We start from the raw sequence: 12,916 nt of genomic DNA, 5'->3' as shown, positions 1-12,916 counted from the left end.
ATCTCTTTTTCACTTTTGTTTTAGTAACCTTTTCTTTTTTGGCGCTTCCCAGCTCCGTTTCATGCTCTCTAACCAAAAGGCAGCCTGGCTTCCATTCTCTCACTCATTCGCTTCTGACATGCTCTTCCAAAAAAGGCATGCCTCTAAGCTTACCTTTTAATTTACCTTCTCGCAGTTCTGAATCCTCTTCAGCACATTGAAGGTCCCCTCGGCACGGCGATGTTGGTTCCAGGGGTTTCTACCACTTGTCGCTACGCCTAATGTCCGCCAGCAAGAACGACGCAGCGGCAACAGGATTCTTCTGAACAAGCTTTAACTACTGTGTTACAGCTCTTCTTAGTGTTACAGCTCTTCTTAGTGTTACAGCTCTCTTGAACAGGGACCGAGCAGCAAAATGCCTGCCTATATAGACAACAACAGTATGCTAATTATCTCTCAGGAGGGATTGGTGGGGCTTGGATCACCCCCACTACTTGTCCTCAATGAAAAGCGAGGAGAATGAATCACCTCATTAGCATATTAACGGTCAACTTTGACACCTGGTGCATAAACCGCATATGTGCAGTACCGCTGTTCACCACTAGAGGGAGCCCTAGCAGTGGAACAAGCCTGCACATGCGCAGTAAGTCATTTATATCCAGGCAAAGCTGGATGTCGGCGCCATCTTTGTTTTGCCGCGCCGCTCCGCTCTCTACAGACATTGAGTTACTTATATTTTTAAAGTTTGGTTTTACTTTGTTCAGATCGTGAATGTGCCCTGGTTCTTTCCTCTTGAAGTAAGGAAACATTTAATTTTTTTTTGATTTTTTTTTAAAGTCTACAGTTGAGAGACTTTAAATGTAAAAATGATCTATTGGAGTTTGACAGAGGTTTTGGACTTTAAAAGAGCAGGTGTTTTTCAAAACATAACTTTTAAAGAATTTGAATTTTTGAGGTTGTGGGATTCTTAAAGTTTGTAAAATGTTTTGTAGTGGTGTCTTTATTAATGTGCAGTCTTAGAGATGAACAAGAAAGAAAAGGCTGTGGCTTAATAGAGATGTCCTTGGGTGTCAAGATGACAAGGAGTCAATCATGCTGGGTAGTTTTATGTCAACTTAACACAAGCTGTAGTCATTTGAGAAGTGGGAGCCTTGCTTGAGAAAATGCCTCCATAAGATCTGGTTGTAGACAAGCCTGTAAGGCATTTTCTTAATTGGTGATTGATAGGGGAGCTTAACCTATTGTGAGTGATGCCACTCCCAGAATTGGTCCTGGATTCTACAAGAAAGCAGGCCAAGCAAGCCATGAGCCACAAACCAGTAAGCAGCATCCATCCGTGGGCTCTATGTTAGTTCTTGTTTCTAGGTTCCTGCCCTGTTTGAGATCCTGTCCTGACTTCCTTTGATGATGAACAATGATATGGAATATAACCCAAATAAACCCTTTTCGTCCCATTGTGGCTTTTAGTCATGGTGTTTCTTCCCAGCAATAGTATCCCCAACTAAGACAGAGGTGTCAGTGCATAATGGAGAGCTGAGCTTTTCTGTAGAAAATAAGAATATATGCAGTGCTTGGTAGTGAGAGAGAGCATAACTGTGACATAAATGGGGTATGAATATTTGAGTAAAATCACGGGGTTTGGTAAGTTTTTGACATTTTGAGAGGTCAGGAAAAGCTGACAGACCATGGTGCCTTTTTAGTTGTCTGTGGAAGGACTGGGGAAGGCTGAGGTTTGGTAGCACGGGAGAAGAGGGACACTCACGGTTTTAATGAGGACACTGTCAGAGTAAGGAATGGAGAAGCATAGATTGAGCAGGAAGCATTGCTCTGACTTGGTTCCTCACTGGGCACAAGATTGAGTAAGAAGTACACAGAGAAGGCACTGGGGTAGATAATGGTGCCATTCACGTAGAAGAGAGCATTAGGGTGAAGCTGGGTGGTGTAGGTTGCTGCAGGCCAGGGGTTGACAGGAACAGTCTGCTGTGGAGATTCTACACGCTTTATTAGAAAAGGCACACAGGATCAGTTAGCCATCAGAATGGGTGCTGAAGGAAGCAGAGTCAGGCAGAAGAAGTTGGTGACAAGATACTCATAGCAAATGCCTCAGTTCTTCCCGCTGGGATCCCCAGTCAGAATGGCTTTTCGGAGTTGTCCTGAGTCAGTCCAGGAAGGCAAGACTTTGTGTCACTTTATCATTACTTTATCAGATTTGGGCAAGTCCAGTAAGGAGTCTTGACTTTGAGCAAAGTGGCTCTCCATAGCACAGCGCAGATCAAGAGTTGTCTGAGGCCTGTTGGGTAACACTGTTCCAACAGCTGTATAAATATGTCAGTTGTCACAGAGAGCTCTGGGCAGCATGTCAGAGCTCTGCCCAACAGAGGTGACATGTTAAGTAAAGCAGCATTTGTTTCTGGGCTCTTCACTTTCTGTGAGCATGAGGGTTGTTCAGATGCTTACAAGACAATGAACATGAACGTTGCATGAGTATGTGAAGACTGTAGAACCAGGGAACTACCAAAGTTAGTCAACCCGACTTTAATAGATACAGAGAAGGCCTGAGAGGTGGAGCAGTTTTATGAACTAAAGGCAAGTGTGTATTTATTTCTGTTTCTCTAGAGAGCTGGGGCTAGAAGGCCCTTATCTAGCCAGGAAAGAGTTCAATCAGACCTTTGCTTTCTGTTTCTTGTTGAAGTGGCTGGAAAAATCTAGTAGAATCAGAGAGGGGTCATAGCAAATTGACATATTCTGCAAATGCTTAAAATGAGTCAGCAAGTGAAGCCAAGGACTGAGCCCTGGCAGAATCTAAATTGAGCTGTTTCTCTTTGAAATGTTCTACAGGGCTGACTTCTACTTTCTGCCCTCCCTGTTAGCCCACACAGCTCACCTTTCTCAAGGCCTCTTCTCCAGGGTGTTGATGTCACAATTGTCCAGGTTGGCCTGATTGTCTTAGTTGTCTGAATAAGTGCATCTGGGCTCAGGTCACTCTCCTCTCAGAATTATAAGGAAGCACATGGGGGATCCTCAGGGTTGTGTAAAGTTTTGATGAACAGAATATATGCACTTTTACCCAGAGGCATGATAGTAGGGTGGTCTGCATCAAAACAAGTATGAGGACATGAGTTCAGATCCCAGTACTCAAATAAATAGCTGTGCGTGACCATGTAATGGCAGCTCTGGAAAAGCAGAGTATGTCAGGACCGGTACCAAACCCTGTCTCAACAAATAAGATGGAGAGGGACAGAGGAAGATACCTGATGTTGATATAAAGCTACCACATACACACGCTTCTACCTGTACTCATGAGCATATAAACACAGAGAGAGAGAGAGAGAGAGAGAGAGAGGGAGAGAGAGGGAGGGAGAGAGAGAGAGAGAAAGAGAGAGAGAGAGAGAAGGGGAAGAAGAAGAGTGAGAGAGTGCATCTATCTATCTATCTATCTATCTATCTATCTATCTATCTATCTATCTATCTACCTACCTACCTACCTACCTACCTATCTTACTAATTCAATTTGCATTCTGATTACTGCCCCCATTTCCAGTCACACCCTCCCACAATCCTTCCCCTATACCCCTTTACCCTCTGAGTGTGTGGGGTCTATGACTCTGGCACATCAGTTCTCTGCGAGGCTAGGTGGATCTTTTCCCACTGAGGCCAGACAAGGCAGCCCAGTTAAAACATGTCCTATGTACAGGCAAATCCCCCCCACTCCAGTTGTTTGGAACCCACAAGAAAACCAAGCTGAACATGTGCTACATATGTGCAGGGAGGCCTTGGTGGTTCGGTTTCTGAGAGCCCCAATGGTCCAGGTTAGTTGACTCTTTTGGTCTTCCTGTGGAGTTTCTATCCCCTTCTGAGCCCACAATCCTTCCTCCTATTCTTCTATAAGAGTCTCAGACCCAAAGCTCCATCCACTGTTTAGCTGTGGATGCCTGCATCATTCTGAGTCAGCTGCTAGGTGGAGTCTCTCAGAGGACAGCCATGTTAGACTCCTGTCTGCAAGCATAGCACAGTATCATTAATAGTGTCAGGGATTGGCGCTTGTCCATGGGATGGGTCTCAAGTTGGGCTGTTATTGGTTGACCATCCCTTCTGTCTGTGCTCTATCCCCTGTCCCTACATTTCTTGTAAGTGAGCTGACCCAGTCCCAAAAGGACTTGCATGGTATTTATTCACTTATAAGTGGATATTGAATCTCACTTAGAAGAGGAAATATAGTCATGGAAGGCAGATGGAGGGAGGGAACTGGGAGGGAGATGAAATGGGGAAGGGAATTGGGGGGGGGTAGGATCAGGTGTAGGAGGGACAAGCATGGCCAGCTGTCCATGAGAATGAATGGAAATCTGCAACTGACATGGGTAGCGGGAGGTAGGGGACATCTCCAGGATGAGACAAAGACCAAGGATAAGGGAGACATCCAAGAATCAGTGGTGGTTACCTTATCTGTGACTCTCAGCATTGGGGATATGGAACCTGAGAGGCCATCTTCTGTAGCCAGGCAGGAACCCCAATGGAGTGACAGGAACACCAACCTACCCACAAAACTTTCGTCCCAAAATTTACCCTTTGGCTTTTTTCCCCAGTAATTTTGTTATGCTATGAAGGCAAGGTAAACTCAAAAAGCTGAGGTCTGGCTGAGAACTTCAGGGGCCATACATGCTACTCTTCCCATGCCTTACATTAGACAAAGAAGTTAATATCGCTCAGACTCAGGAAATCTATGTCCCTGTGGGATCTGTTGGCTTTGGACGGAGACTCTGAAGACATTTTGTAGTATAGCATGACTAGGCATGAACTCTATTTTTGTTTTCTTGCAGCAAAATGTATCTATGGAGGAAAAGTTCTTGCTGAGGGCCAGCGGATTTTAACCAAGACCTGCCGGGAATGTCGAGTAAGTTTATCTGTGGCCCCTGTCATTTCCACAGAGCAGACAGAAGATAGACATGTGGTGTTTCTCTGTGGGGCATATTGGCCTAAGTGGGTCCCTGAGGGGCAGAGTGAATAGGCTGGAGTGAAGGTGGATTTAGCCACTGTTGCTGTGTGACTAGCTTGCGTTCAAGTGGGCAATGTGCCTCGAGAAGCAGTCAGAACAGGAAGGAAAGTGAGGCAGGAGCTGCTGTGGATGGCGATGTTGACAGGTGACCCAAAGAAAAGGTTATGTGTTAGTGGTAGGCAAGGGAGTGGGTGATACCATCCCTGACTGGGCCAAGCTCCACCCAGTGGTAAAACAATTCTAGGAAACTCCCCTTACTTATTGTTCATTGTCCCACCATCATGAAATAATTTGTAAAGAATATTGCTAAGACACCCAGCAGATAGGAGTCAGGAAGATGAGGTATCCCAGCACCCACTTGGGCTCTGAGGACACACAGTAATGAATGTTTTATTCCAGCACTGCCCCAGGATCTATGTGTACAACAGTAAACACTGGACCTCAGTGTAGTCCTAGCATGTGAAGACATGTCAGGAAGCAAATTGTTTTCTTTATAAACTCGTAGTCTAGCATGGGAGAAACATGCAATCAACAAACATACAGCAAACAGAGGTTAAGGACCTTCTGGTCTCCTGAAATGTTCACATGCCATGAGGAGGAGAGACAGTCACTGAGTTACTCTGAGCAGTCTGGTCCTATTGGTTAGTCCCTCGTGCTGTGAGCACTGCAAGCTACTATGGTCCCTACATCAAGGCCAACCGGGGTTCTTTGAAGGTGATGGGTAGTTTTCAACAGGAATTACTTCCTAGGTTGATGAGGATGAAGGTATATTCTGGGGGGTTGGGGGGAGGATAAAATATTTGCAGGTGCCAGAGCCATAAGGAAAGAGAGTATTATTTATATTTGGGAAGTTCTAAATAATTTCGCAGGGTGAAGTTTTAGGGTACATAAAGAGATTGGAGATAGATGAAGATTCATATCCCTGGGAAGCCTACTCTTGCCTGAAAGGGAATGGAGGAGGAATAGTTCTGGGGAGAAGGGAGGTGCTGGGTGTGGTGAGGGACTCTGGGAAGAGGGAAGGCCGGGATGTAATATGTGATAGAATGATTTTTAAAAAGAAAATTCGAAAACAGGTGAGAAAATGCCTATCTTGACCTGATCTTCATGAAAGCAAGTTATCTATAGCAAGTGCATGTTGACATGTAATAGCACCCGTATAGTTTTGGGGTCCACTATGCCTGCACTGAAGGGGTAGTTGGAAAAGTACTAGGCATTGTTGAATTGTAATGGGAAAGAGTTGCCAACCTGTGGCAGTGATAAGAAAGATGAATAAAAAGGAGGGTTTAAGAACCAAGTAGAAACAGATCTGAAGAGTCTTGTTCCATGGCTTTGGGTGCTCATTTCTGATGCTGATGTCAGGATGCCTGATTTGTTAAAGACAATTCCAGTTTAGTCTTGGTTATGAAAGCCAGAAATCTTCCTTGGATAATATTAGCAAAAATGGCCAATTGTTTTGAAAGCAATACTAGGTGAACTACAGAGTTCCAAAAATCTGGAGGACTATGGGATTTAGCAGAGTCCGGGGATCTCAGAAGTCAGGAGGCAGGCCCAGTCTAGTACTGAGGAATACGGTAGACATATTTGTAAGGTAAATGCCTCCCGCACTGGGCATAGCTGGTGTCTAGCATGCTCAGTAGGGGAGAATTTGGCCTCTTTAATTGTCTGTGTGGGGATTGGTCACTTAGAGAGGAGAAGGCATTCCCAAGAGGAAACTGTGGTAGTCAAAGTAGAGTGGAATCATGAGCCCACAAATATGCTAGATGCCTCCATTAGGCAAAGGCATTGTAATTAACTGAGAAAAAGGAGGACTGTGTTGTGAGGGGAAGGTGGGATCTGGAGAACAAATGGGCAGTATTAGCTTGATAGTTTTGACTATTGCTATGCCACCTGCTCCCTAAAACATGGTAACTAAAATTAATATGTAAGTCACACTCCCCACACACATACAAATATGTGTGTATATTCACATATGTCCATGTGGAGGCTTTTATTTGTCACCCTGGGCATTAGCCTTCAGGCATCTTCAACCTAGTGTGTTGAGACAGTTTCTCTGTGTTGGCTTAAAACTTGTTGAATTGCCTAGCTCCGTCTCCTTAGGGGGAAATAGCATGGGGATGGCAAGAGTACAGTGCCATACCCAGCCTTTTATATGGGTTCTTGAACCTATGTCCTCACACTTGTATGGCAAATACTCCCCAGACTAAGACCAGTATTTTGATGATCTCTTGTAGTTGTATATGTTGAATGCAGTCAGATTACAGTTCTCAATTGGGGTCTCAATGTGGTCACAATGGTTTTACTGTTGGAGGTAGAATCCTGTGATGAATTCATAAATAAGGATGTTGGATGGCCAAGATGACTTCTTTATTCATCTATAAGACAGTTGAAACAGATTCTCTCCTTCATGCATGGCTATGTAGATACCTTCTTATGGAGTAATGGCCTGAGACATTTCTCATGTGGAGACTATTTTCCCCCAGAACAAACCCTCCAAAAGACCAAAGTGAAAGATATTTCCTATGACCTAGTCTCCAAAGCTGTGTGGCATCATTTCCTCTTAATTCTATTACTTGTATTTGACTGCTTCAGATTTATCATCCAGGAGGATGGTGAGAGGGCATGGATACCAGGAACGTAAGTCCTTAGAGACCAACTGTCACAGAAGAGAATCTGATATAGTTTTCTGTGAAAATAGCCATGTCCACTTTCCCCTACCTTGACTGGCATTTATTAACACATAGAATAGTTCATTTCCTTTTTAGAAACCATTAGTAACCAGCAAATTCCTTTCTTTTGGTGAAAATCCACCTTTCTGTAACCTCCACCCAGTGATCTTAGTTTTGATCTCTGGAAGTTATGAGAGTAAGTTTGTTTGCTCTGACAGAGTGGCATCATGTCGACAGACCAAAAGTCTGTAGTTACATGGACTGAAGTCCAGGTTCCCTTTGTTGGTTCTTAGTAAGAGCCAATTGGGAGAGAGTGGAAGCAGAAGATGAAGTTCTTCTGTCTTTTCATGTTTCCTCTTTCCAATCTTGCTCCATGCATCCTCGAGGAATGCAGACAAATGTCAATTACAAAAGTTGCTCCAGCTGCCTGACCAGACATCCCTCTCCTAGCCAACATTAACAGAGAAGACAGCAAAGGAAAAGTACTGCTTACCCATTTGATTTAGGGTCCTGGAGATCAAAACTTGAGGCACAGGTCTTTTGAGTTAATGCTTTACTTATGCATTCTTTGTTAGTGATGAGGAGCTGGGACAGCACAGGAGGAAGGGGCAGACAGGAAGAGATGAGAGGGAAAGGAAGAACAGAAAATGTGGCCACAGACCAAGGCTGATTTTGTGAGGCATTGCAAGAGATGCCGAGTGAACTGCCCTGTCTTGAGCAGACATCTTTTAAAAATGCTTTTTCACTTATGTTCCTATCTTTTCATCACATCCCAAGGGAAAAGGAAGAAAATATTTTAAACATTGAACAGAACAAAGTTTTTAGAGACTTACTGGCATTCAGAGAGATACCAATGGAAGAAGAGCCCAAATCTCTTCTTTTATGGGGCTTAGGGGGAAAGGCTTTCTCCTGTTTCCTTCTCTTACTGGCAACATCTTCTAAGGGTCGATGCCCTTGAATTCATCTTTATGTTCCTCACTACCCCTTCCTGTCGGGCATGGCACATGGCAGAGACTCTGTTCGTCCAGGTAGTTTGGTGATTACACAGGTGAGGTAGTGTGTTGATTAGTTGTCAACATCAATGTGTATAATCTAGAATCACTCGGGAGAAACCTTAGTTGATAAATTATCTAGATGAGGTTGGCCTATGCGTATGTCTGTGGGGATTGATTGTTAATTGTCCCAGCCCCTTGTGGGCAACACCGTTTCTTGTGCTAGGCCCTGAACTGTTAGGACTGTGTAAAGCTGGCTGAGCACAGGAGCCAGCAAGCAGGTGGCGTGGGTTACACTTCTCTCTCCTTCTGCTCTTGACTGTGGATGTGGATGTGTTATTTTAAGCTCCTGCCTTGACTTTTCTGCAGTGGTGGCTGATAATGTGGAGCTGTGAACCACATGAGCAAGCCCTTCCCTCCTCCATGTTGCTTTTGGCTAAGCGTTTGTCACAGCAACTGAATGACTCTGGGACTGGTATCTCTGTATCAGTAGATGCTGGATGTGGATCTCTTTTGCCAGGATTAAAGGAAATGTGGAGATGAGATGGCAGTGAGGACTTTCATTTCTTTATCAACTAAGAAGCGTCCAGGCCTGGGAGATGGCATGATTTCCAACCTAAGACAGGCATATCAGAATGGGGGATGTTGAGTACACGGAGGAGGAGAAAATGTGGTGCTTGGCACTAAATCTTCAGTGAACATGGTGGTTTTCATTGTTCTCATCTCACATGGCCTTGTCCACCTTCCTTGAGTATAATTAAGGATGGTATGATCTCTGTAACTAGGTTCCCTTCTGGGGAGGACAATGAATTTAGATTCTGCCTTTGGTTTTCTCTCCTATCTTCCATCCCAGGGAAAGATGGGGCGATTAAAGGCAATTCTACTTACTCTGCTGTGATCACAGCATAAGCCACAGGACAGACATTCATTAAACCTATTCCCTTTTGCATTTTGAGCAGAAGCCTTGGGTGACTCTCTCCTTTGTGACTAGATCCTTGTCATCAGAGAAGATCAGAGTAGATATTTTTGAGACAGGTAGACTAAATGGGCGTGGGATGAAATAGTGCCTTATCTGAGTAGCTTACTGGGATAAAACAGACACTTCTATACTTTGGTTCATTATTCCAATGTTTAGGATTGATGAGTTAGAAAGAAATTGGTCCAGAGAACTCTTTTCGTAAACTGTATGTGCATGCGTATGTTTGTGTGTATGTGTGCATGCACATACAGTTTATGTGTATTCATAGGAATAATTTCACCCTGTTTTGGAAAGTGATTTATTTATTGGCTTTCTGTAAGTACTTATGAGTTATTCTGTCCACAGAGAATTGAGTCATTTACAATAACATTTAACATTCCTTATGTACTTACTACTTTTTGAGTGTTACCTAAGATAGTTAAAACACTAGCACATTTAGGTATCATAATAACTCTACAAGGTATGTACTACACAGATGTGGCAGTCAGGATTCAGAAGGGCAGGGGAGCTAGCTGGAGTCAGCCTTTGTGAATAGCTGTGTAATACACATTCTTAGCTTTTCTGGTCGCAGGCTTTGAATTGCTTGTAATAGTTCTTGGTTTTGAATTTTAGAGAGGTAGTATGTTCATTTCCTTTTTCATTATGATAAAATACTCTGGTGGAAGCCATTGAAGGGAGATGAAGGGAAAAGGGTTTTTGTTTTTGTTGTTGTTGTTGTCCATAGATTAAAAATATTTTAATTTTTATCCTTTAAGTTTCACACATGTCTACCATGAGTTCTGTCCATTTTCAGTCCCAGTTCCCTAACTCTGATCTACTGATAACATTCTTCTTTTGAAAAAATTCTGCCTCCTACTTTAATTTCTTTTCAGTGTGTGTAGGAATCACAGAGTTGAATTAGGGTTGCATGCATGAGCATGGGTGAGGAGTTATTAATGGAGTGAGGGGTAACTTATCAGTGGGTACAGCATTGAAGAAAATAACATCCCTCCCCCATGAACTGTAGGTGTCAATAGTCCTTCAGTGATGGGTGGGGCTTCATGGCTCTCTTCCCCATCCCTGATGAAATGTCAATGGGTCTAGTCTTGTGCAGGTCTTTTTCCTGCACAAGTAGCTACAGCTGCACAGAGCTGAAGAGTGCAATGACCATGTCTTTTTGTGGCCTCTTCATCCTCTAGCTCCATCCTTTCTGCTTGATCTTTAGTGTTCCCTCTAGACTTACCATGGTGGGAAATCATGACAGCTAGGGGTGGAGGCACATTGAACCTGCAGTCAGGAGGCAGAGAGAGGTAAATGCTGGCGTAGGCCACTTTCTCCTAATTCAGTCACTCAGGGAATGGTGTTCCCTTAAGTTACATTAGGTCTTCTGACAGTCCATCTAATCTAGATAATCCTAAGCACTCCTCGATGCTCTTCTCATAAGTGGCTCTAGATTCACTTAAGAGCAAACAGTAGAGATCGTGTCAAATTGACCATCAACATTGACTAGCACTGATGAATAATTACCTTTCAGTGTAACAGAAGATAAATCAGGTTAGGACACACTGATTTATCAACAAAGGAAAGTTCCATATAAGGCCATAGAAGAATGTGGCTGCCCATTTCATGAATATGGTCAGTAAGGATAGAGGATAGTGGGTGTGGATGGCACTGGTCTGCCTTACGTAGTCTTTCTCAGTGTTTAAACCACAGCACTCTATGGCTTCTGTTGTATGCAATAGATTAATTTCTCCTCAAGACACCCTGAGTGATACACATACTCTCTTGAGTAAATAGAGGATACACTTGCTCAAATAATGATTGTGTTCTTTGGCTGAGATGTAGAACCCCTGTCAATGAAAGGCAACCTGGTTCTCTACCCATTTATATTTTATGGATTTGAATAAGAGACAACCTTCATTTTAATTTTTTGTTTATGTGTCTCTGCGTGCCTATGCCTGTGAGGGACAGCTACACTCAGAGGCCAGAGGTGTTTAATCTCCTGGAGCTAGATCTGAAGTTAAAGGAAGTTGTCAACCATGTGGTGTGGATTCTGGCAACCAAACTCTGGTTCCTGCAAGAATGTCATAAGCCGTCTCTTCAGCCCACCATATTATTTTCCAGACTGTCTCTTTCCTTTTTATTTATTTTTTTAACCTTTTAAAAATTTAAGACTATAATAGAAAGATTTCTTCCTTTCCTTTCTCCCCTTCAGACTGCCTCAATATACCCTTCCTTGATCTCTTTCAAATCCATGTTCTCTTTTTAATCAATTATTAATTGTGTGTGTGTGTATACATATATATGTATATATTCCTTAATATAACCTACTCAGCCTGTGTAATGTTATTGTATATGTGTTGTCAGGGCTGATCATTTGGCATTGGATAAACAATGCCGTCCTCTTCTGTGGAAGGGACTATCTCTCTTCTGCTCTCTGCACTCCTTAGTTATGTGAGTCTTCAGGTAGAATCAAGGCCGTGTGGGATTTCCTCCATCCACTGTGGCATGTTTACTGGCATTGTCCTTATTAGGATCCTCTTTAGGCAGTCATAGTGGTGAGACCTTATGGGAGCAGCTTCTGACATTCCTAGGAGACATGATCTCACAGCAAGCCCCCAACATTATTTTTAAACCAAGTTGAGGAACTCTCCTAACAGTCTTGCTTCCATTTGCCCAATTATCAACTTTTCTGGAACATTTCTTCGGCACAGTGGCAGTTTTCAACTTGCAGATGTGTATATGTCGTTAGAAATTCAAGTCAGAGCCTGGCGAGGTGATTTGTGTAGGACTCGGGATGTTTACGTTTAAGCACTGAGCAGGTTAGTTACTCTAAAATGGGAAAAGTGGAATAACTGTGTTTCCCCACTAACACAGAACCCAGTGCAGAGGTCACAACATACAACAATCAGGAAGATTTAAAAAGTAATGGCAGATTACTTTTTACTGGCAGTAATTTTCAAACTAGAGTTGAAAAGCGTTTCTCCCTGGGCTAATGGATGTAGATGTACTTCTACAACAATAAAGACAGTTTAGGTTATTTTAAAACCACACCAGTAGTTTTGTCTCAATTTAAGCTTTGGAATTGGGTCTTATTTATTAAATATAGGAAGGGTTGATTAGAATTCTCAACTTTGGGTCATTGAGATGACTCAGCAGGTAAAAGAACCCGCGACCAAGTGTGGCTACCTGAGTTCAGTCCCCATAGCACAGCTGGTGGGAGGGGAGAACTGACTTTGGCCTTGTTCTCTGACCTCTACCTGGATGCTCTGGCACACTCGTGCTCTCTGAGTGAATACATGTCACGGGAAAAATTCTTAAAAAGAAC

General features: G+C 43.3%; 1 protein-coding gene across 1 annotated transcript in view; it reads left to right on the top strand.

Annotated features, from left to right (window-relative positions):
• Positions 1-12,916, top strand: part of LOC116892067 (protein kinase C-binding protein NELL1-like) — a 76,156-nt gene that overhangs the window by 38,845 nt on the left and 24,395 nt on the right. The window contains exon 5 of the mRNA XM_032893539.1: positions 4,797-4,870. Coding sequence (XP_032749430.1) covers positions 4,797-4,870 — 74 coding nt within the window. The remainder of the gene's footprint in view (positions 1-4,796; positions 4,871-12,916) is intronic.

Source organism: Rattus rattus, chromosome 2 (assembly GCF_011064425.1).
Source record: "Rattus rattus isolate New Zealand chromosome 2, Rrattus_CSIRO_v1, whole genome shotgun sequence".
NCBI lineage: Eukaryota > Metazoa > Chordata > Mammalia > Rodentia > Muridae > Rattus > Rattus rattus.
Note: the sequence above shows the minus strand (reverse complement) of the source record. Positions and strands in the feature narration are given on the sequence as shown.